At 45.4% G+C, this 25,617-nt stretch overlaps 1 protein-coding gene across 1 annotated transcript in view; it reads right to left on the bottom strand.

Annotated features, from left to right (window-relative positions):
• MYO18B (myosin XVIIIB) overlaps positions 1–13,619 on the bottom strand; it is a 339,875-nt gene extending 326,256 nt beyond the window's left edge. The window contains exons 1-4 of the mRNA XM_072600101.1: positions 13,044–13,619; positions 2,670–3,896; positions 1,434–1,500; positions 778–890 (exon numbers count right to left, since the gene is read on the bottom strand). Coding sequence (XP_072456202.1) covers positions 778–890; positions 1,434–1,500; positions 2,670–3,896; positions 13,044–13,265 — 1,629 coding nt within the window. The 5' untranslated portion in view covers positions 13,266–13,619. The remainder of the gene's footprint in view (positions 1–777; positions 891–1,433; positions 1,501–2,669; positions 3,897–13,043) is intronic.
• Positions 13,620–25,617: the final 11,998 nt, after the last annotated feature.

Here is a 25,617-nt window from a genome sequence, read left to right on the forward strand (position 1 = left end):
TGACTTCTCTGAATGGTGTATCTCCCCAACCCCAGCCCAGTAGGCAGCACAGTCCTCTAAATACAGCAGGTACTTAATAAACACATTTATTGTATTTTATTCTGTTGAATTTTAAATGAATTCTATCCTATATGAAAGTGAGCATCAAGAAAATAAGACCTTGGACTTGGGGCCGGAAGTTCAAATCCTACCTCAGACACTTACTAGCTATGCATCCCTGGGCAAATCACTCAAAAAGAAAATCTCTCCATGCTACAGTTTCCCCCTCTGTAAAATTTTAACCTCTGAGGTCCCTTCTAACTCTAGCTCTATATGATCTTTTGAATATTATATAGGAGAACACAGCTACCTTCAACGGCATGACTCCACGGAGTCAGGGCTAATCTCAGACATATCTGAGTAGTCAGGTATGCATCTAGAATTGAATACAATTTCTAGATCTTTCTAGGGTCTTTTTATATTTTCTGCCTGCACCACATCTCAGAGCTCACTTTCTGGATAAAGGTCATGGTCAGACCAGGTAGCCTGTGCAATCTTTCCTGTGATTGTCCCCTTGGTCATTGAATCCTCCAAGAGAGAAGGACATTGGCAAACCTTCCAACTTCACTTGGTAGAGAAAGGCTTGGTCTAGGGGGAGGCAGAACAGGATGGAGGGGCCAGGCAAAAAGCCTTCCAGTGGGGTGGGGGTCTCTGGAGGGAGGCACCTCCTCACAATTAGAGGAGTCTTCATGGGGACAGATAATCAGGGAAGAGCACCTGGAACTGGGGGGAACTTACACGATGAATGTTCTCCTCGTCCACCTCGGTGATGGATTTGTCTGCTTCAATGCAAAGTCTCACTCGTCCTGCAGCCAGCTCTGGGGTCCCCACATCTGGCTTCAGCACCGTCGCTAAGAGGGGGACCCCCAGAAAAGGAAGCCTGGGTTATGGTATTGAACACGCAGACAGGGGAGGTTTGGGCACAGTAATGGGCTAAGTGACAAAAGGGATGCCTGGTTGGGGATGAGGTTTGCTTCTTCCCCTTAGGTTCTAGTCACATCAGGACCTCAGAACATGAAATTTCAACTCTGGGAGATAGCTTAGAACCTGAAATATCAGAGCCAGAAGGGGCCTTAGAACATGGAATGTTATTGCTGGGAGGGATTTTAGACGAGACAATGTCAGGGCTGGGAGGGTCCTTAGTACAGGGGATGGCGGAGCTGGGAGAGGCCTGAGAACAGGGAATGTCAGGGCTGGGAGGGGCCTTAGAACAGGGGATGTCAGAACCATTTGAGACATTAGAAATCATTTGGTCCAAATCTCTTATCTGACAGCTGTGGACACTGAGACCTAGAAGGGAAAAGTTGCTTGCCCAAAGCCCCTTGCTACACTGCTAGCAAGTCACAGAGCTACAGATCATGTGGTTCCCAGGGGGGCCCAAGCCCACAAGTTACCCAATGTGAATCCTTCTTTCTGAACCAGCCAAACTTTCTCAGCTTCATACCATCGGTCGTCCAGTTCCTGGTTACAAAGACAGTGAAATAAGGGGTGTAAATTTGATTTCACAGTTTTAGGAGTCTCCCAACCACAGAAACTCCTCCCCATACCAAACAGTTTTAATGAGGTCTCAGAGAGCTTGTGGGGGCCCTAATACGTTAAGTGATTTGTTGGGGTGCATATCAGAAGCAGCATCTGAACCTGGCTCTTCTTTCCTTAACTGCTCTCTGCCATATTGACATGACCTCTCTCATATAAGTTGGCCGTGGTTCATTGGTAATGATGACTTTCCCACCAGGCACATTGTGAAAGATATCAGAGACGTGCCCAGAAAGGGAGGTGGGTTGATCAAGGTGCAAGGGCAAGGGAAGATGCTTGCCAGCCCAAGGGCTTGCACAGGTACCCACCACACCTTCCACCATTCACCTTGTCCTCTCTGGAAAATCTGGAGTAAGGTAAGAACAAGGCGTTCCACATGACATGTGGATGAGTTTAGGTCAGTTGTGGTGGACAGAGTGCCCACAGTAATGAGACCATAGGATGACCCAGAGGTGGAAGGGACCTCAGAAGTCATCAGGCCCAATTCCTTTATTTTAAAGATGAAGGAGGTTAAGTGACTTGTCCAGGGTCACACAGCTAGTCTTTGTACCTCTGAATTCAATACCTTAGAGACTGTCATACATCAAAGTCTAATTTACCTCCCCTGACATTTTACATTTGTGTATTGGTACTCCACATTGGGGAGAGCATTCCATAGCCCTTGTAGACTCTGGGGTCCAAATGCAATGGGTCGGGCATCAGGACTTGATCACCTCAGGATGTCCGAGACCTTAGGTCCCATGACCTGGGGACTCCTCTGCAATTTTATTTACAGAATGAAAGGTGGAAGCAAGGGCCTGAACTCCTGGAAATGTTTTCCAGATACTTGACATCCCAAGGATGCTCCCAGACTATGAGTTGGGAGTTTTCTGCTTTTTTATGCCACCCTTCCTCCTTATCCTCCAGGGTCCAAATAGGAGCTGTCTCCAAGCCCCCAGAGCCCCACCCACCTCCTCAAGAAAACTTACCCAGCTTGTCATACCTCCATAGACAAGAGCTCCCCTCTTCTGCCCCCAGTGGGAAGGAGCTTCCTTTCCCTTAGTCCCATCCCCACCCCAGCCATTCAGCATCCCCAGGGTGGGCAGCATCCTTACCTTGTCTGGATCAACACTTTGGCCTCCCTCTCCATCCTCCTCTTCCTCCATCTTTGCTGGAGTCTCTTTGGTCTCCTTCTTTTCACCTCCCTCTTTCTCTGTGGTAGGGCATCCATGGCCCCCCTTTCCTTCTTCGAGAACTTTGCTGCCACTTTCTTCCCTTTGGGAGGGGTCCTCTTCCTCCCTTCCTTTGCTTTGGAGACCACTCCTCTTCTCATCCCTCTTCCCCACCTGACTCTGGGATCCACATGCTTTCCCTATCTGACTTTGGGATCCACTTTCCTTTCCCCCTTGACTTTGGGGCTCACTCTCCTTCCTCCCCTGGGTTTGAGATTCACTGTCCTTCCTCACCTGACTCTGGGACCCGCTCCTCTTTCTCCATTTGTTCAGGGATTCACCCCACCTTTTCATCTGGATGTGGGCTCTGTCTCCCTTTCCTGGTTTGCTTTGGGCCTCCTTCCCTGTCCCCACTGTGTCCTTAGGGTGATCTGCCTTTCCTTGTTTACTTTGGGGCTCAGCCCTTGACTCTCCTTTTGTGTGAGGTTGGCCCTCCCCCTCTATGGAGGGTATCTGGGCTTTGTCTGCCTTTGACCCTGTCACCTCAGCCTCACCTCCCTGCTCTTTGGCTTGGGCCTTGGTCCCCAGGTCCTCTTTACTCAGGGACTCACCCTCTGTTAGCCCCTTGGTTTGGGGCACCTTGCCACACTTGCCCACTTTGATCTGAGGCTTTTCGCTCTTCTTGGGAGGCATGTCTGTGGAGCCTGGGCTTCCCACTGTCTCTGCCTTTTTGGCAGAATGCTCGGTAGCTTTCTGTGGGCCACAAGTGTCCCCTAGTGGTTCTCCCTTCTTCTCCCCTTCCAGCTCTGGAATGGAGGAAGGAGGCTTGTGGGATGGAGAGTCAACTGGCTGAGTCCTCAGCTCTGACTTGGGTAATTCCGCATTGATTTTGGCCACCATCAACAGGACATCACTGGTCTTTCTGGTTCTCTTGAGGGGCTGTGGCTTCTTTGGAGGGGTCTCCATGGTGCTCTTCCCTTGAGGGTTTTCCCCATTTATGGTGCTCATCAGCACTGGCTCTGAGCTGGCCATCCCTTCTTTCTCATTAGGAATGTTCTCGACAACAACGCTGGGACTGGGGGATGCTGAGTCAGGCTGGCCACCCTGGGGACTCTGCGTCCCAGAGGGCTTATGGCTCCTATAGACAGGGCTGTCACTATTTTCTGGAGCCTAGGAGAGAAAACAACATTCAGTTAGACTTTGCATTAGGACCATACTGAAAAGGATCTTCCTAACCACCTAGTGTAGACATTCACAAACTCTTTTGGTCTCAGGGACCCCTTTAAATACCCCTAAAAATTATCAAGGACCCCAAAGAGCTTTTCTTTACATAAATCTCATATATATATATACTGCACTAAAAAGTAAAGCCTATACATTTAAATTGTTTCTTAATTCATTTAAAAACAAAAATAATAAATCTATTATTCATTAACATAAATAATGAACTTTAAAATGAAAAATAAGTATATTTTCCTACCATTTTTGCCAGGCACTGTGATGAGTGCTGAATGTATGAAGAAAATTAAATACTTGTTAACTGATTTTTTTAAAATTAGGGTCCTTGTTTTTTCCCACCTATTTTTGGAAATCTCTTCAATGTCTGTCTTAATAAAACACAGCTGGATTCTCCTATCTGCGTCTGCATTCAGTCTCTCGTGATTTGTTATTTTGCTTAAAGCCTGTAAAGAAAATTCAGCTTCCTATAGACACATAGTCGGAAAAGGAAGCACATTTGAACAGACAAGTAACCTCTTGGTGTCCAGTTGAAAACAGTTTTCACTTTGGGCCCCCAGATCATACTTTGAAAACCACTGCCTCAGTCAGTTATGAGCTCTGGCAGGGCAGAGGTCACTTCTTTTTAAAGTATCTTTGTCTTCCCTTGTCTCAGTGTAACAGGAGCTAACTTTCAAGTCAGGAAGATCTGAGTTCAAATCCTGTATCACAGATTTACTAGCTGTGTGATCTTGAGAAAGTCATTGACCTCTTTATTTACTTGTAAAATGGGGATAATAGTAGCTAACTCCCATGACGATTGCGAAGATTGAATGAGATTTTTGTCATTGTTAAGTCATTCTTCAGTTGCGTTCAACTCTCTGTGACCCCATTTGGGGTATTCTTGACAGAGATACTGGAGCAGTTTGCTATTCGCCAGCTTATTTTACAGAGGAGGAAACTGAGACAAATAGGGCAAAGTGACTTACCCAAGGTCACACAGCTAGCAAGCATCTGGAACTGGATTTGAACTCACAAAGATGAGTGTTCCTCTATCCGCTGCACCAAGTAGATGCCCATCAAATGAGATTAAGGTGTGTAAAGTTTTATATAAATACTAGCTGTTATAGCTATTTTTTTCCTGTTGTAATTCTCAGCACCTCGTAGAGTGCCAGGCACATAGTAGGGCCTTAATCAATCAAAAAGTCTTTACTGAGCACTCACTGTGCTCATCACTAGGTGCTGGAGATACAATGATAAAGACTCTGCCTTGGCAGAGATCACGTGTACAAACACAGTCAAAGGCAAAAATCGATAAAAGTTGATGACGTCAGCAGCCGGGGGCATCAGGAAAGGCTACCTGAAGAAGGAGGCACAAGCTTAGCTTTCAAGGAAATAAGGGATTCTAAGAAATGGAGATAAGTAGGGAGAGCATCCCAGGCATGGGGCACAGCCAAAGCAGCCTCACGGAGATAGGAGATGGAGGGTCAGTATAAGCAACAGTAAGACAGTCACTTTGACTGTATCACAGTAGGTTAGGACCAGGTCGTAATGGGCTTTAAATGCCCATTGAATTGGCCTGTGATGCAGACTCTGGTGGGAGGTTCCAGCCTGGGTTACTGAAATGAATTGAGGAGAATCTGGTCAGCGAGGCATGATCTGACTTTTCTCTGTGCTGGTCACAACCCCTGCACAAAAATCTTCAGGGGCTTCCAATTTCCTGTAGAACATCATCCCACTTTCTGGACCAGCATTGGTCCCATGATTCCTTATCATAGGGATGCTCTCCCTTCGCCTCTCCCTGAGATATGTGGCTGATAGCTTCAGCCTTGCTAACAGGGGATCCCCAACCCTTCTGCCTGATTCTTTCTGATGCCCGGTGGTTGACTCAGCCCTGGTGTCTTACTAGCGCATTGGTCTGACCATGGTGCTCTTCTGGCTCCCCATCACCTCCAGGGTCAGACACAAAACTCCATGCTTGGCTTCTTAGTCCTTTATAATCTGGTGCCTTCCTATAGTTCTAGGACTCGGTTTACTCCCCTGCTCACTCTATGATCCAGCCACATCGGACCTCATTGCTATCTCTTGCTCACGCTTCATCTCCTGTGTCTATTCCCTTGCAATAGCCTTTCCCCATGAGGAAAGCCTCTCACTCTCAGAATCCTGGGCTTCCTCTTAGACTTAACCCAAGCTTCATCTTCTCCAACAAGCTACTCCTAGCTTGTAATGTCTTCTCCTCCAAAACTCCTATCCATCTGCTCAGTATAGTTCCCACATGAATGGAGCTGTTGGCATGATGGGAGCATGTAAAGGCTCAGAGGCCAGGAGCTGCCTTTGCCTCTCTCAGCACTCTCAATGACGAGCACAGTGTTTAGCACATAGTAGGTGCTTATTCACTGATGACTGATTTGCCGCCTCCAATTTCCCCTTTGGTAAATGGTAAATATATTTTTTGGCACATCATTCCCTGTGCCTGATCATGGACTAAAAGGACCAAAGATTCTGCCTGGGCTTTTCCCCAGAAACACTTTCATACCCTGTTCTACCCTGAGATACTGAACTGAAATGCAGATACTGCAGTGAAATACAGACTTGGGAAGAGACATGAATTGATTTTAGTAGTACTGCCTTAAAGAGTCAAGTGCTCACTTCTTAAGCCTGCTGAACCTGGAATCTGAAAATGGGGAGTTTGTCATTTTCTTGCACTTACTAGCTGTGAGACTCTTGACAAAATCACTTTTAAAAGGCCTCAGTTTCCTCATCTATAAAATGGGAATTATCACACTGATAGCATTTTTCTCAAGGGAATTATAGGATCATAGAGTCAGAGCTGGAGATTACTTTAGAGGTCATCTCCAGGGGTTCATGGCCTGGGACTGATGAACTTGTTTTTAAAAATATTTTGATAACTGTATTTGAATATGATTGATTTCCTTTGGAATCTTCTGCATTTTATTTTTGCATTTAAAAATAGGATTTTGAGAAGAGGTCCACAGGCTTCACCAGACTAACTGCCCAAGGAGTCAGTGACACCCAAAAGGTTAAGGCCAGCCCCTTCATTGTACCGAGGAGGAAACTGAGGTCACATTACTACCTAGTGGCAGTGTGAGAAGAACTTAGATCCCCCAGTCCAATGAATGATCCCTTCATTAAACCACACCATTAATGATTCAAATTCAATCCAAAATATTTATTTGCACGTACAACGTGCAAAGCACCAAGCAAAGGCAAAAAAAATAAAGAAAACAATTCTGATCTCGAGACACTTATCTTCTCTGGAGGATGCACCATATAAACAGTCAGTCAATAATTATTTATTAAGCACGTACCGTGTGCCAGGCATTGTGCTATCTGCTGGGAATACAAAAAGAGACAAAAGACTATCCCTGCTCTCAGAAAGTTTACAGTGTAGCTACCAGCTGCAACACTGATTTTGTCCTATCTGCAAACAGCTTCAGGGCCCAGGCCTTGAGGCATCTTCCTGTAGTCCCCTCACCATGGGCCCATTATCCACCCATCTCCACCTCACCTGGCTCTTAGGGGAGCCTTTTACCTTATCAGGATGGAAGCTAGGCCTCATCTTTTCTTGTAAATTATCTTCCCCAACTGGGACATAAGGTCTTTGAAGGTCGGGGTTTTCTAACATGCTTTTTTTGTATGTCCCCAGCACTCAGCCCAGACCGTGATACAGATGCTTTCTCTACCTCACGAGCTGGTCACTGTCCAATTCTCTCTACTGAAGTCGCCTTAATTAAGTACCCACTTTAATTGAAAGTCCTCATCGCATGGATGGAGGTAACCCAGGGCCTTTGAAAGCAGTGCCAACAGAGCACGGGCTCTGGCAAGTCCGGAGAGAGCTGGCAAGCCATTCTAATGATCATCCCTCTTGTCATTAGGGCAGGCTGATGACAGTCTGCATGTCTGTCATCCACGGACCAGGCTAGTCAAATTGGAAAGACTTAGCACCATGTTGGCACAGAGAGAGGGGCCAGGGGCAAAGAAGCCAACTTAGGCTTTCCAAGCAATGCGAATTATCCCAGTTGGTGGGGGCCACCTCAGGAGGTGGGGGGGCTCCCCCAGCCTGAGGTCTTCAAGCAACTGCCAGAGGGTGATTTGTCAGGGATGTTAAAGTGAAGCTTCATTTGGGTTATGGGTAGCACTAGATGGTTGTTGAGCATCCTTCCAAAGCTAGATCTAGGAGTCCATGAATCTAAGACCTGGAATGACAGTCATGTGATTTATTATCCTTTCCCATTATACTGAAAGGTAGGCATCCCGCCTCCAATCCTTGTCAACCTATTGAAGGCATCCCTTGGAAGGTCCATTGGGGGCCACACCCAGCCCGGCTCACAGCCTCTCACTGAGGGTCTGGTGGTGGCGCTTTCCTAACATTAATGCAAATGTTACTTTGAATCTGGATTCTGTCAAGAAGGCATTTCAACCCTTGTCAGAAAGTCGGACTCTGGGGAAGCAGCCTAGGTTCTGATACAGTGAGTTTTCACTCACTTCTTACCTAGAATAGAGCTTCTATGACCCTCCCTGGTGTCTGTCTGTGTGTGTGTGTGTGTGTTTCTCTGTCTTTCTGTCTGTCTCTCTCTTTTACACACACACACACACACACACACACACACACACACACACACTAGTACACAACACACAATGTGGAGGATAGGAATACAAATAGGAACCAAACCTGTGCTTTCAATGATATAGGGAACTTCAGGGTCACCCAGTAAGTCTATGTCAGAGGCCAGATTTGAGCAAAGGTCTTCATGCCTGTGAGAGCAGTTCTCCAGCCATTGTGGCTGCTTCTAAATCTTCCTTCGGCCTTACCCTAAATGCCTCCAACTCTCTCATGGCTCCACAGTGTATGGAGCCCTAGACCTGGATCCAGCAAGACCTGAGTTCAGATCTAACCTGACACTTTCTGGTTGTGTGACCCTGGGTAAGTCCCTTAACCTCTGTGAATGTCACTTTCCTCACCTATAAAATAAGGGTAACAATGACTTCTTCCTCACAGGGTTGTTGGAAGAGACCAATGTGGTGATACTTGGAAAGTATTTTGCACACCAAAAGTCTCATACAAATAAATGCTAACTACTGTCATCAGTATTATCTGTAAAAATGAAGGCATCTTCTCCCAACAGTACTGAGACTCCTATAAGATAAGAGCTACAGAAGCGCATTCTCCCAGTAAGAAGAGCTGTGGAAAGGGGCTAGCGGGAGCCAGCTGGACCCAGGAAGCCAGTGGCCCTCCTCAGCAGGAGACTGTCCTCAGCTGCTCCCACACCTGTTGGGATCTACATTCCAGCAATCCAAATCTCAGCTCTAGGTCATGCGTGAGCCCTGTGACCTGCCTGGGGTGGCATGTTCACAGCTGAGACGGCCTGGAAACTCAGCCCCACCTCTGCCCCTCACACCCATCCCTCCTTCCTGCTGCCCCTCAGCCCCAGCTCTCCTTCCACCAAGGACAGCAACTCTAGAGCAGCCACGGAACCGAGGACTCTTCGAGTTGACAGCCCTAGGGCCATCAGCACATCTGAACCAGAATGCCCTCTGAGGCTGCCCTCCCTCACCATGTGGTCCTCCAGCCTTTGACCGAAGACTTATCCTCATTGGCAGCTCATTACCAGAGGTTCTAAGGCACAGTTTAGATTGTTTTCCGGACTCCCCCTGCTCCTGTCACTCCCTGCTTTGCCCTCTGGGGCCAGATCTCTTCCGAGACCTTCTGGACTTGGCCAGGCTGATGTCTCCCCTCCCCCAACCTCCCCTCTTGTCACGGTGGGAATATTTGGGCAGCTGTCATTCTGCATTTGTTCAGAAGATCCCTGCTTCCAGAGCAGCTGTGCAAGACCAACCTACAGGAAAGCCTAGCCACAGTAAGTGGGCACCCCCATCCTCCCAGTCACCCCTGGGTCACAGCCTCCGAGAAATCCCTGGCTCCTCTCTCTCCTCCACTCCATCCCACAACACCCCCCCAACCCCCACCCACACACACAACCCCATGCTGTCTCCAGTGCCCAGAATCCTGGTCCATCCCAGAATCATTGAAGTTCCAAGATGGAAACCATCTAGACCAAGACTAAATAGATCTGTCCTTGGGTTCTCCTTTTTAAATATTTCCTGTGTCCATCACTTAACCTTTCTGAGTCTTTGTTTTCTCATCTGTAAAATGGGAATAAAAATAACTCCTATCTCACAATGTTCTCATGAGGATCAAGAATTAGGATGTGTAAAGTGCTCTGCAGACCTGAGAGGGCTGTGTAAATGTTAGCTAGTCATCACTATCATGGTTGTTGTGGTTTCCCTTAAGAAAACAAGTGACTTGCCCACAGTCATCCCTATATCTTATCGGAACAAGGATCCCTCATCACCTCTCACTTTTCCCTCACTTTTCTCCCTGACTCCAGGCTCCCTCAACTCTAAATTCATCCTCTACCCAAGTGTTCATTTAATATTCCTGAACCACTGTTATGATTCATGCCCTCCCTTGCTCCAAAACCTCCAATGGCTCCCTATTACCTTCAGGAGCAAAGGCCTTCATAATCGAGTCCTAGCCTCCCTTTCCAAAGTTATTGCAGGTTTCAACCAAACTGACTTTATGTGGCACAGAGTAGGCACTTGATAAATGTTATTGATTGATTACAAGCAGTTTCTCCCCTCCCTGACTCTGCCCAAACTGTCCCTCATACCAGGCATTCCTTCCTCAGCTCTGTCTCTTAGAAGCTTTAACTACCCTTCAAGACCCACTCAGACACCACACCTGAGCCAGGACTCTCCTGATGGCCCTGGGAGGTAGTGCGTCATTCCTCCTTGGCTTAATTTCCATTTACAAAGAATCATACCACAAATTAGATTTTTTTTTATCTTCCTGTTTCCAGCTCTGAGAGGCAGCCATAATTCTGGGGATAGAGAAGTGGGTTCAAATCTACCTGTATATACACTGACTCTGAGACCCAGGGCAAGACACATAACCTTTTGCGAACATTAACGCCAATAAGCACTGATGGAGGTCTGCAGCGGTTGCTTCCCACATCTGTGAAATTCTAGGTCTGCTGCTGTTCAGTCATTTGTCAGTCATGTCCTACGCCTCATGACCCTATCGGGGGTTTTCTTAGAGTGGTTTGTCATTCCTTTTTCAGTTCATTTTCTAGATGAGGGAACTAAGGCAAATGAGTGAAGTGACTTGCCCAGGGTCACGCAGCCACTAAGTATCTGAGGTCAGATTTGAACTCACAAAGATGAGTGACTCCAAACCGATGCTCTGTGAACTATGGTGCCCCTAGCTGTACCTGAGGGGTGCAGGGGTAGGTCCTCCCCAGCTCTGAAAGAATGCTGGGCTTGTAGTCACAAAGGCATGGGCTCAAATACCGCCTAGTTGTGTTTCTAGACCAGTCATTTTACCTTTCCAAGACTGGTCTATTAACTGAGTCCTATCCAGCTGAGATCTCCATTGATGAAGGGGCTTTCCCACACCTGGTGTTCCCTGTGCTGAAGAAGTCCAAGAAGCCTCAGCACCTGGCCCTGGCCCTTGCATACCAGGCCCTTGAGAAATTCCTGTTGAATTGAACTAAACAGAAAAGCAAACCTCTCCCAGGCTTTCCATTAGCAACGTGCTTTACATAAATTAGCTTCTTTTATCCTTAAAGCAATCTCGCCATCTAGGTACCACATTATAGTCCCCACTTTACAGATGGGGAAACTGAGGCTCAGGAGCAGTGGACTGAAACTCCCCTGGTACGTGGCATCTTTCTGGGCATTGCAGACCATGAGAAGTCTGAGGGAACACCCCTATTCACTCCAGCCCCTACCCCCACTCCACTACTGCACTCAACAGCTGTGAGGAGGGGACTGGGGACCGAGGCACAGTCGGCTTCACAGTTGTCTTCCTAGTCAGTTGTCATTGAAGAGAGCTCAACTTCTGAACAACATCCTCTGGGACAGCCACATTCCTAACCTCCCCCCCCCCCCCCCCACACACACACACACACACACACACTTCCCTTCCTTCCACCCCAGCTGTTGATTTAATCAAGGAGCCTTACTCTAAATAGACATCGTCCTCAGAGGTCAGTCCAAACGTCTACTCCTGAGACATTAAGCATGTTAAAGCGTGACTCTGTCTCCCCATCTCTAAAATGGGGATAATGATACCCAACCCTACCAGGGTAGTCCAGGGTAGATTTTTCAGCTAGAGCTCACATTTCTATAACCTTATAGGAACTGTTTCTAATACTTTCAAGTATGAATATCCCTTTAAGGAACATAGACCTAGATCTAGTCCATGCCTCTCATTTTAGAGATGAAGAAAGTGAGTCCCAACATCAAGGGACAAGGATGGGAGCTCTTCCCACTGTACTCCAGCTGCTGCATTGAGTTCATAGATTCCCACCTCCCCCAACATGAAAGTAATTGTACTATTAATATCTGTTCCTTGAGAAAATACATAATGATCATGTTTGGTTCCCATACGCACTCATGAACCTCTTGTATCTGGACACCTGGGGTACAGATTGGAACTACTGCTAAATACATTATAAAGAGTTGTAGGGGCGGGTTTCATCCTACTCTTGGGGAATAGGGACTGACTTTATTAGCCCCATTTTACAGATGAGCAAGTTGCTACTGAAACGTAAGTTATGGGTGATGAAATAGACTTCCCTCTTCTTGGTAGGGTGGAATCAGGAAGACTCATCTTTTTTAATTCAAATTTGACCTCAGACACTTACTAGTGAACAAGTCACTTCACCCTGTTTGCCTCAGCTTCCTCATCTGTAAAATGAGCTGTAGAAGAAAGTGGCAAACCACTCAAGAAAACCCCACATGGGGTCACAGAGAGTCAGAAAACTGAAAACTACTGGAACGACTGAATTTCAACGACACTTTGATAGAGAGGTAGAGTGGTAACAGGTGAGAAACGCTGCATACACTGTCAGACAAGTTCATCTCGTGGGTCAGTTATGCTTCATTTTTTTTCTTTGTAATAAAGGAAGGTTCCATGAGTGGATATTGAGAAGTGATTATGGTTTTTTAAAAAGTATAATAAAGCATGTTTTAAAGATAGAAATGTAGCTTGCTAGTTTTGCCGAGTGGGTGACTTACGGTCTGTTCTTGGGAGCTGGCCAATGCCTGTTTTTTCCGTTTTGCTTCCTTGGACTCCTTTTCTGTTTCCCGAACCAGTTGCCTGATGAAGCCCCCCGGAATTACAGAGAAAAAGGGAGGTGGTGAGGAGGGAGGGGGGCTTTTATCTTCTTCCCTGATCTGTTTTATAAAAAGAGAAGAGAAGCAAGATCTCAGTGGGTGATAATGGAAACCATCACCCATAAAAACCAAGCCCACTGTGGAGCCGGGGTGAAGGGCCAGGTGGGGGAATACATGAATAAGGTCATGTAGGAAAGGTCATCCCAGGTGTCTTAGGTAGGTAGGGAGTATCTTCAAGCATGACACATGACAATGAAAGTCATTGGCAAAGTTGGCCAAATCGATGGATGCCCTTCACCCTTTTTCCTTACTCCTATTGTAAACATAAGCATGGAGCACTGGATTTGGAGTCAGAAAAAACATGGACTTGAATCACACTTTTGAAACCTGATAGACATGTGACCCTGGGTAAGTCACAATCTCTCTGATCTTCAGTGTCCTCCTCTGTAAAATAGGGAAGTTTCATATCCCTATTTTAATTTTATTAAATGATAATAGAATATTATTTATTAAATATGTATTAAATAATTTAAATATTTGTCATAAATATTTTCTAAATAATTTAAGCATTCATTATAAATATTTCTCAAATTATTTATGTTTATTATAAATATTAATTATTCATTAAATAATTTAACCATTTATTATAAATATTTATTGAATAATTTGAATGTCTATTGTAAATATTAAACATGTGTTAATTAACTTAAAATGTTTGCTAAAATATTAAGTATTTATTAAATAATTTGAATATATAAATATTAACTAATTGAGTAATTATAATATATAATATATAATACAATATATAATATTAATAATTATGAGCTCATTATTAAATAACTGTCTGATTTGAATAATAATAGAATCCATCTCATAGGACTTTTGTGAGGATCATAGATTCAGAGCTGAAAGGGAATTTGAAGGCCAGCTAGTCCAAGTCCCTCATTTTACTGAGAGAGAAACTGAGGACCAGAGGAACTAAATAATTGCCTGATTTCACGCAGGTAATAAGAGGCAGGTGGAGATTTCCTTCTCCACATTTACCATTCCTTATGTACATCGTCTCATTTGAGCTGGTAGAATGGCAGAAAGGTAGAGTCTTTCACAAAAGAACTCAATTAAACATTAGCTAGAAACCTAATCCCTTCCTGGGCACATCACATACAAGAATGGATGTCACAGTTCTTTGGACGCTGGAAAGTTCTGAACCAGCAGAAGTTAGTTCTTGTAGTAACAATCTGTCCAGCAGGATGCCTCGTTATCTAACAGAACATCATATAGTAGAGCTAGAAGAGACTGTCTGATCTCAAATCCCTCACTTTACAATTGGGGAAACTGAGGGCCTGGGGGATGTCTCTCTGGAGGTTACACATCTAGCCCTTGGTAGATTAGTTGGATTCAAGTCTTCTAGGGCAGGATTTGGACCCAGGTCCTCTAGCTCCAGAACCCAGTGTGTGTTGGGCTAGTAATGAAGGGGGATTGAGAAGTCCCTGGAGAGAGGACACTGCAGCCAGTCTACTATTCACAGCCAAACAACCATAATGCTGTGGAGCATGAATGAATTATCCACGGTAATAACTGAAATTAAGGCCATGGTAACTAAAAACCCAGCATTTTCATTAGTTTGGGGTGTTTTTTATTTTAACCTGCCTCTCCATGATTGCCCTGTACCCCCACAAATGCCACTGCCAAGGGATGCATCTGTGCGGGGAGGCAGCCTGTGAGAGATGGTGATGAGAGCACTGGTAGGAGTCAGGAAGACCCAAGTGCAAATCCTGCTGGTGACACTGAGCTGAGTGACCCTGGGCAACTCATTTCATGTCTCTAAGCCTCCGTGTCCTCAACAGTAAATGCTGTTGAGACTGAGATGAGGTCAACAATGTGCCTCGGGGCACCCAGACAGTATGTGTCAGAGACCCGTCTGGGCCCAAACCCACCGGATGCCAGGGCCAGCTCCATACCACACTGCCCCTCTCCATTACTATTATTAGTATCATCAACATCTTTTTGGACTCATCTCTTATTTCCTTCCCCTGTCCAACTTCTACAGGCAGTAGTAATGAGTAAGGAAAGGACAGAGGTAGGCAGCCAAAGAGTGGTCCTCTCTGAGCCACAGTCTGGATCATCTCCTCCCACCCAAGAGCATTGAAGGGAAAAGGCAAGGGAGCAGTGAGAAGGGGGCGGGGAAGCCCATTTGCCCAGTCATTGGCAGGCATCTTTTCAAAGGTGGGCCTGTCCTGACCCGTTCCTGCACACAGAGGGGCAAAGACAAGAGGGCTCCGGGACCCTGGGCCCATCAGGGTGGCAGCAGTAGCAGCTGGAGACGTCCAAGAGCAAGTGAGTGACCACCAGACAGGGCGACACTTTCCTTTTGCTCCCACAGGGCGAGGCGTGATGAAATGGCCATTGTGAAGCAGGCAGATGAGATGAGATGAGATGAGATGGGACTCCACACGAGACAACACAGAATGAGGCTTTATGGACACAGATGAGACATCGGTCAGACTGTCCCTGGAACTGGACACGTATTGAGATCACAATGAAAGGGAGAGAAGGGAAACATCATTAATAAGTAGGCAGAACCCATTCCCACTTCACCCTGTTCTGTTTATGCCTCTAACCAAGTTTAGGGGTCATAGATCTAGAGAGATCAGAGAAAGGAGAGGGAAAGACAGAGAGAGGCAGAGAAAGAGACAGAGAGAGCAGAAAGGAGAGAGGAATGGAGGAACGAGAGAAGGAGGGAGAGAGAGAAGGAAGGAAGGAGTGAAGGAGGAAGGAAGAAAGAAAAGAAGGAAGGAGATGAATGAAGAGAGAGAAGGAAGATTAGATAGGTAGATAGATAGTCGGACAGACAGACAGACAGACAGATCGGTAGATAGATAGTCGGACAGACAGACAGACACAGATCGGTAGATAGATAGTCGGACAGACAGACAGACAGACACAGATCGGTAGATAGATAGTCGGACAGACAGACAGACAGACACAGATCGGTAGATAGATAGTCGGACAGACAGACAGACAGACACAGATCGGTAGATAGATAGTTGGACAGACAGACAGACAGACACAGATCGGTAGATAGATAGTCGGACAGACAGACAGACAGACACAGATCGGTAGATAGATAGTCGGACAGACAGACAGACAGACACAGATCGGTAGATAGATAGTCGGACAGACAGACAGACAGACAGATCGGTAGACAGAGAATGTGAGAAATGAACATTTCTTATATTTAGTGATCAATTATTGTATTAGGACCAAGATTTTTCACCTTTTCTACTTCTTCATTCAGAAACCAACCAGTGTAGAAAATCTCTTTTAGAAATTTACCCAGAATAAGATCTGATCAGACAGTAAATGAAATTCTAAGTTTGGGCTAATGGATGTATTGTGTTTTCTCAGACTGGTCTGCGGAAAGGTTGATTCTTTCTATTATCAAGACAAGCGATATTGATGTATCTGACCAAGATTTGAGTGGCCTAAGTCAAGTACCCCAAGACCTTCATTTTAATACATCCCATACCTCCCATTGTGTTAGCCTATCTCAGTTGATTTCTGTCCCTCAGGAACACCTACTCTTCAAAGGGCACATCAACTGTGACCCCACTGCCATTAGGGGTCTTTTGGTCTTAAGAGAGATGGCCCAATGACCATCCTTTTATTAATAACCTCTTGGCTTTATTAATAAAATGATGAAATTACCTGGAAACTATGTCTCTTGAAACTTTCTCATCATCCACAGATAGACAGCACGATCATTTTTTAAAATCCCTATGCTAAGTGCTAGGGATTCAAATGTGAAACCAAAGGCAGGCTTTGATCTCTAGAGTTTCTATTTGAATAGAAGGGGAACTGGAAAGACGAGAGGGCTTTAGCACAGCTGTGAGATCTGGTGGATGCTGGGCACCACCCATCTCCACCCCACCTAGTTTTTCTTTATGTGTGGTTTTCCTCTATTAGAATGAAAGTCCTCCTGGAGGCCAAAGCCGGTCTATCAAAACCCAGGGTGGTTCCAGGGACAGTGCAGTTTTCTATTGGAGAAGAGATGAAAACAGATGTCCTAAGAGCCCCTCCAGCTCTGCCACTCTATCATTCAGGAAGATTAAAAAAAAACTATCCAAGTGGCATCTTTTCTTTTTTTAATAGTTATTAATGTTTTCCATTTTATTTGGAAATTATCAATTATATCACTCCTTTGCCTTCTCTTGGCTAAAGAATACACATTTCTTTAGTAATTAGCGTTTGCTTTCATGACTTTATTTAGTTATGATTATCTTCTGAATCCTTTTTTTTCATTTTCAACATTCATTTTTATAATATTTTGGACTCCAAATTTTTCCTCCCCTTTTCCTTCCCTTTTCTCTGCCCAAGAAGGCTAGCAATCTGATATATAGGTTGTACATGTACAATCATACAAACATTTCCCATGTGGCATCTTTTCAAAAAGCATCACTAGCCCCACCTAGATGGTCTTCCGTCATAGGAACCCACATGCCTGTGGAAACACACACATGCACACACACACACACACACACACACACACACACACACACACACACACACACCACTACTGAACTGTAAGGACTTAAAAAAGGCATCTCTTGCAGGCCTTTGCCCCCAGTAGTCACTCAGGCCCTGCCCTAGATAATTCCCTCATCTTCTTGTCTCTCTGTTGAGAGGCTGGTCACTTTATCTCTACCTCACCTGCCTAATGAATTTCCCTCCTCCCCAAATCCCTGCTGGCCCACTTGGGATATGGCCAACCCTTTGAAAGAAGAGTGTGCTGTGAAGCAAAGCCCTGCTCTGTGCAAGGGCCCAAGGACAGATACAAAGCCATGAACGAGAGTGTCCACAAGGAGAGAGGGATAGAGGAAGTAGGGAAGGATCATAGATAAAGCTAATGTGACACAAGGTGTTCATCCGTCGTTGCCAAAAAAGACCATGTCATCAGAGAAATAATGACATGACTAGCACTTGACTTTGTTTCAAGTGAGGGAGGGCTGTGCAGGTCACCAGCCTCACTTCTCCTCCAGAACCACCTGAATCCAGTGACCAGATATTCATCAGGATGACTGGAGATGACCCAGGATAAGGCAGCTGGAGTTAAGTGACTTGCTCAAGGTCACACAGCTAATGAGTGTCAAGTGTCTGAGGTGAAATTTGAACTCAGGTCCTCCTGAGATGGAGGAAGTCAAACAACTAGAAGGATGAAAAGAGGCTTCACAGAGAAGGAAGCACCTGAACTGTAGCTCAAGGAAAGACATGGTTTCCAAGAGGTAGCACAGAGATGGGATGGCATGTGGGGAAGTGGGGGCTGGGATGGCTTGTAGAAATGCATGGAGGCAGAAGATGGAGAGGGAGGCTGTAGTTAGCAGACAAAGTTCAGGTAACAGCCAATTGTTCGGTTTAGCTAGAACAAAAAACGGATGGAGAGGATTGATGTGAAGTAAGTCCAGAAAGATCAGCATTTGAGGAATCTTCACAACCAACGGAGGAATCTGGATTTTATTCTGGTGGCAATGGGGAGCCATTGTAGCTTCTCTAACAACATTAGCTAGCATTTCTATAGTATCTACCACGTGCCAGGTACACAGTAGGGCAGCTAAGTGGTGCGGTGGATAGACTGCCAGGCCTGGAATCAGGAGGTCCTGGGTTCAAATCCAGCCTGAGACACTTACTAGCTGTGTGACCCTGGACAAGTCACTTCACCCTGTTTACTGCAGTTTCTTCATCTATAAAATGAGCTGGAGAAAGAAATGGCAAAAACCAGTCTTTGCCAAGAAAACCCCGAAATATGACCATGAAGAGTCAGACGCACAGAAATGACTGGACGGCAACAAATGTGCTAGATACTTTATAATACTGTCTAATTTGAACCCCACAACAATGCTGTGGGATAGATGCTATTATTATTCCCATTTTACAGATAAGGAAAGAGACAAACAGAGGTTAAGTGACTTGCCCAAGGTCACCCAGCTAGTCAGTGCCTGAAGTCACATTTGAACTCTGGTCTCCCTGACAGTACTCTACCCATTGCACCAGAAGGTCTGACCTGGGCTTGAGAAAGGTTATTTTGATAACAGCAGCTGCTACATGAAGCAGTGGATAGAGTGCTGGATCCTGGAAGACCTGAGTCCAAATCTGGCCTCAGATGCCTGCTTAGATACATGACCCTGGTCAACCCACTTACCTCTTATATGTCTCAGTTCTCTCATCTGTAAAATGGGAATGAAAATAATGACTTTCTCCTAGAGTCATTGTGAACATTAAAAGAGGCAACATTAGGGTGCTAATAGTAGGCGCTTAATAAATGCTTATTCCCTATCTCCCCAACTTTAGCTCGCAGTCATTGTCCTATCTCCTTCAAACCATCTTGCTGTCTCCTCCACCCAAAAACGTATGTTCCTGGAAGGCAAGGATTCTTTCACTTTTGCTTATATTTGTTTTTATTCCCCAACCCCTAACCCAGTGGCACAGAGTGGGGGCTTAATTAATGCTTATTGGTTCGTTGATGGATAGCTCTAACAGAGAAAGCAGATGTTTGCTGAAGATTTTCTGAAGGACCACTAGGCGGCATCTCAGGTCCGATAAACACACTAACTTCGCAGGCTTCCCTTTGAAGATGAGAACCTGTGTAACGTGGTATTTCTGGACACAGAGTCTGAATCCTGGAGATCTGGAGCTGTGTCTGCATAAGTGGGGGGAGGGAGGCAAGAAGAAGGCAGGAGGTGGAGCTAAGCAGGAAGGAATCTATCCCACCTCCCAGTGCATCCCCCAGGGCTAACGCAGTGTCCACCTCCGTGACTCACGGCCGGAATCAGTCCCATGACTTGATTAGGGGAGATACCCACAGGTTAAGAATAGATTCTGACGGGACACATCTCCCCCCCTCCCTCCTTCCATCCTCCTTGGCCAGGATGCCACACCAACTTCCCCAGAGCTGACCCCGGCTGGGAGAAGCCCTTGGCTCTGGGTCCGCAATGTCCCGCCCTTCCTTGCTAGAACCAGCCTGAGCCTCAAGAAGATAGTGAACTGGGAGCAGGATGCACTCCTCAGGCCTCCCCCTTCCTCCCTCCTCCCAATGGCAGGAACACAGATGGATGCCCAGGCCAGGCCTCCTGAGCACGAGCTGAGCAGAGGTTACGCTGAATTTATCACTGATATCCAGGATGTGGGGAGGGGACTGAAGGCTGAGTCAGGTGGCAGAGAAGTTAAAGTAGGCTTTTTAGAAAATATCAAAAAATGAAATAAAGGGGACAGCTAGGTGGTAAAGTGATGGATAGAGACCCGGAGTCAGGAAGACCTCCTCAGTTCAAATCCAGCCTAAGACACTTACTAGCTGGGTGACCCTGGGCAAATCACTTAACCCCCCTTGCCCCCAAAGCCAAAAAACAAAAGAAATAGAAAGAAATAAAACATCTGAATTAAGGACTTCTAAGTCTACAGTAAACATGCACATGCGCCTATGCTGGTGCAGCCCTTATGCTGGTCCAGTCCAGATACCATCATGGGCAGCTGAGCTGTGTTGGTTCAATCAAGGAGAGAAAGACTGTTTGGCAGGGATCCAGTCCCCTGCCACTCCCTTGCTCAAACACCTCACCTGGCTCCCTATGACCTCTTTCTTCTAAGATGACAAACTCCTGTGGCTGGTGTTTAAACCCTTTGCCATCTGGATCCAGCCTCTCTCTTTCCTCCCTTCATGCCTTCTGCATCCCAACCAGAATGGCATATCTGCTCTTGCTCAGCTACCCCCTCCAGACCTGTGCACTGGCTGCCCCCCACTCCTGAAAGTATCCTTGGAGCCCAACTCAAACCTGTTCTGATCTCCCCAACTCCTGGTAACTTCCCCAATATTGATCTTATCTTGCAAATAATTTTAATATACTCATATTTGCACATGTTCCCCCACCACCACCACCAACCCTCCCATGAGAACGTCTACTTCTTGCAGCCAAGGGCTTTTATTTTGGTCTTTGTATCAGTGGCACACTTAGCAGAGTGCCTAGTGCAGACAGTGGGACCTAATAAATGCTTGCTGGTTGAGAATGAGGCAGCGCAGTAAGTACAATGAGCACTGATGTGTGCCGCTGAGTTGAAAATCTGATCCTCTACCCCAAAAGTTAACCAAACCTTGCTCTATTGAATTATAACTCAAATTTAAAATTTAAACTCAAAATTAAAACTAAAATTAAAAACTGCTCTAGTGCCAAAGAAAAGGCTGGCATTGATGGTAGCACTGGGCAGTCAAGGCTGCCAGGGGCCACTGACCTCACCAAGGTCAACTCCTCCATTTAAAAGACAAGAAAACTAAGACCCAGAGAAGGCCAGCAACTCACCCAAGTTACACAGCGGGCTGAATCAGGATTCAAACTCAGGTCCTTTGACTCCAAATCTGGGGCCCTTCTTACTATTCCACACTAGCCTAGACACATATTAAGACACAAAGGAGGCTTTTGGAAGGACCAGGGGCAGCTAGGCCAAAGTCTGCCTCCAAATGCCCTGCAGATCGTATTTGTGGTGTTGTGTGGTAGCGATGGGGGGATGGAGGGGAGAGAGACAGAGAGGAGGGAGAGAGACAAAGAGAAAGAGAGAGAACAAACAAGGGGAGAGACAGAAACAGAAAGAGTCAGAAAGAAGAGAGGAGAAAGGGAAGGAGGAGAAAGGGAGGGAGGGAGGGAAGGAGAAAGAGAGGAGAGAGGGGTGGTCCCTTTTAGCACAAAGTTATTAGCGAAGAGAAAAAGCACTTGATGAAGGTGAAATTGAGAGAGAGGGAGAGTGCACTTCTCTGTAAAGGAAATGTTAAATGAAGGATTAAGGGGAGTACCTCAGGGGAACACGGGACCAGAGATTAAGGTCTCAAAGAGATCTTACAGGTCAGTTAGTTCAATGTCTTCATTTACTGATAAGGAAACAGACCCACAGAGGTTAAGCCACTTCCACAAGGTCCCCCAGGACAGAGTGGAGATTCAAACCCAGGTGGTCAGGGTCCAAACCCTCCTCCATTATTCAGAGGGATTTATCCCAGAAACACTGAATTTTGAGATCCCTGCAGCTCGGGGAGGGAAGATCGGTCAATGATGGGTTAACCACACCTTGCTAGGTCCCAGAGGATTTTCTCCTACACAGCCTGAGACTTTTCCTTCACATAATGAAATGTCAAACAACAACACAATGTGAATTAGAGTGAAAAAAAATCCCAAAAGACACGGAGTGAGTCAGCCCCCGTGGGTGGTGAAAAGGGTGGATTTTAGATGGATGGATCGTGGGACTCATTCAGCCTCATGCTTGTGGATGTGTGTGTAAGGGCTCTCCGTTCTGCTTACAAGACGCCCGAGCCAGCTCCGATGCGGAGGGTGGCTGCTGAGATGATGTGACTCCCCCAAGCTGCCTTTATACAAAGGAGGATGGAACTGTGACCCTTCCTCTGCTGTGCCAGCCTTCAAGAGAAGAAAGAAGCATTCATATACCACAGCTTCAGGAGGACTTCAGAGAGGCCTGGAAGGACTTATATGAACTGATGCTGAGTGAAAGGAGCAGAACCAGGAGAACATTGTACACAGTAACAGCCACAGTGTGTGAGGAATTTTTCTGGCAGACTTAGCCCTTCACAGCAATGCAAGGACCTAAAACATTTTCAAAGGACATCCATATCCAGAGAAAGAACTATGGAATTGAAACACAGAATGACGCTGAATATTTTCCTGTGCTATGTTTTGGTTTGGTTTGTTTTTTCTCACAGTTTCTCCCATTCATTTTGTGCAACATGACTAATGTGAAAATATGCTTAATAAGAATGTATGTGTAGGACCCATATAAGATTGCATGCCTTCTCAGGGAGGGAGGGGGAGAAAATCTGAGACTTATGGAAGTGATTGTAGAAAACCGAGAACAAATAAATTAATTTTAAAGAGAGAGACAGAGAGAGAGACAGAGACAGACAGAGAGAGGCAGAGAGAGGAAAGAAGCCCTCCCTCAGAGATCCAAAATTCAGTTTGGAGAGACAGAAGCTGGAATTTATAATTCAATTACAATTCTATGCTGGAAGCCAAAAGACCTGTGTCCTAGACCTGCCTATATATATCCCTAGCTCAGTCTAGTGTTATAATCATGGGTTATAGGAATCTTAGAGCTAGAAGAGACAATGGGTGGGAAGGGACCCTAAGGGCTATCTTATCCAACCTGGATCTGAACAACAGTTCCCTTCACAGTGCCCCTAACAATTACTTGAAGACTTCCAGTAATGGGGAACTCACCACCTCTTAAGGCAACCCAATCCACTTTGGGATAGCTCTCATTGTTAGGAAATTTGTCCCAACCTCAAGCCTAAATTCATTTCTCTCTAGCTTCCATGCCCTATTCCTGGTTCTGCCTTCTGCAGCCAAATAGAAAAAGTTAATTCCTTTTCCATACTATAGTCTTTCAAACATTCTTAGAGCAAGAGTCATAGGTTTGGGGTTGGAAAGGACCACACCTAATCCAAACACTTCATTTCACATATGAGGAAACTGAGACCCACAGATGTTAAGTGACTTGACCAGAGTCAGGTAGGTAGTAAATTATCATGACTCCTCCATACAAGTTTTTAATTTTTCAGATTAAACAATCTCTTTTCCATTGATTTTTGGATGGTATCATCATGAGACTCTCTCCAACTGATCAACAACTTTTTTAAAAATGTGGTGTCCTGAATAAAACACAATACTTTGGAGAGAGTCTGGTTAAGGCAGTGAGTCTATCCTTTCCCTAATACTAGACTGATAGGATGCCTCCTTAATGCATCTCATTAGCTCTTTGTTCATAACTCAAAGACCATATTGAGTTCAACCAGTGGTCACCCGCATCTCTAGCAATAAGGGACACCAATGGTCACTTGCATCTCTAGCAATAAGGGACTCCCTCTCAGGGCAGTCTATTTCATTACACTCTCTGGGCCTCAGTTCCCTCTTTTGTGAAATGAGAGATGTTGGATGAGCCAAGAGCTCTAAAGTCCCTCCCAACTCTGGCAGTCTTTGGTTCTCAAGCCTGGTTCAGAAATACTCCACCAATCTCAAGCAAGGACAGGAGGATAGGTAGATAGATAGATAGATAGATAGATAGATAGATAGATAGATAGATAGATAGATAGATGGATGGATGGATGGATGGATGGATGGATGGATGGATGGATGGATGGATGGATGGATGGATGGATGGATGGATGAATGGGAACAGATGGATGGATAGATCCCAAATTCTTCAAACAATGAAAAGAAATTCATTCCTATCTAAAAAATAAAATCAATACCTGCCGTGTTGCCCTATTTGAGTGGGGGGTGAAATCACACAAATAACAATAGAATGTTGCAGGTTCACAATGGCAGCACAATCATTGGTCAGCTGGCTAAGAACTGACTAGTTCAGTCCATTGAATGCTTTTACTTTTTGTTTCTCTTTGGTTTTGGTTTTGGTTTTGGTTTTGTGTCTGGTTTTGAGCAAACACTAGGTCATTCATTTCACAGAATTAACCAAATGTGGGACTAAGACATTGTCTTGGCCAACATCTCTCTCGGCAGAACCATAGCCAACGTCTCTCTATTGGTATGCCAAGGGCATCTCTCTTACGTTTCTGGTCCCTCTGGACTCAACTTGAAATGCCACAAGGGCAGACAGATGAGCCTCCTGGACCGATGTGTGTCTTGTGAAGTTTGCTTTGTATTAGTCAGACCCTAAAAGGATCACATCCAGTTTGGGTCATCAAGCTTTAAAAAAGGATGCCATGAGCACTGAGGAACATTTTCCATGGCCACAAAAGACCAAACAAGAGGAAAAATTTGAGCAGGAATGATTTGGTATAGATGATTCACTCAGGTAGCTGAATAGAGACCCAGTGGCAGGGAACTTGGACTATAATCTAAGTCTAGGTCGGGAGATCCCTGACTCAGTGTTTTTGTCTTTATTCCATCATAAGGAAGAATTCAATGAAATTCAGAGTGATAAACAGAAGGGAGAAGTACCAAGGAAACTTGAGGAATCTTTGCACAAAATGATCTACAAGAAGGAAAGGAACAGCCATCCAGCCAAAATGACAGAGACAATGGCGAGGGCCAGACTCTGTCAATCATCCAAACATGGTGAAAGCCTCCAATGTGCCTGGCACTAGAGACATAAAACAGAAAAAGGGAACTGTTCTTATGTTCAGGGGACTTAGATTCTATTGGGAAACAGAATATAGAATAATAACAGTAATAATAGCACATTAAGGTTGGCAGGCACTGGACAAATATCTCATCTGATCTTCACAAGAACCCTGGGAGGTAGATGCAGAAGAGGAACCTGAGGTAGACAAGGTTAAGTGACTTGCCCAGGGTCATATATCTAGTAAATATCTGAGGACAAATTATAACTAAAGTTTTCTTGAGTACAGACATACATGTGCATATGTATGTGTGAATTCAGAGAGATAAGTATGTGTGTATACATATGCTTATGC

The sequence above is a fragment of the Notamacropus eugenii genome, chromosome 4, assembly GCF_028372415.1.
Source record: "Notamacropus eugenii isolate mMacEug1 chromosome 4, mMacEug1.pri_v2, whole genome shotgun sequence".
Classification (NCBI taxonomy): Eukaryota; Metazoa; Chordata; class Mammalia; order Diprotodontia; family Macropodidae; genus Notamacropus; species Notamacropus eugenii.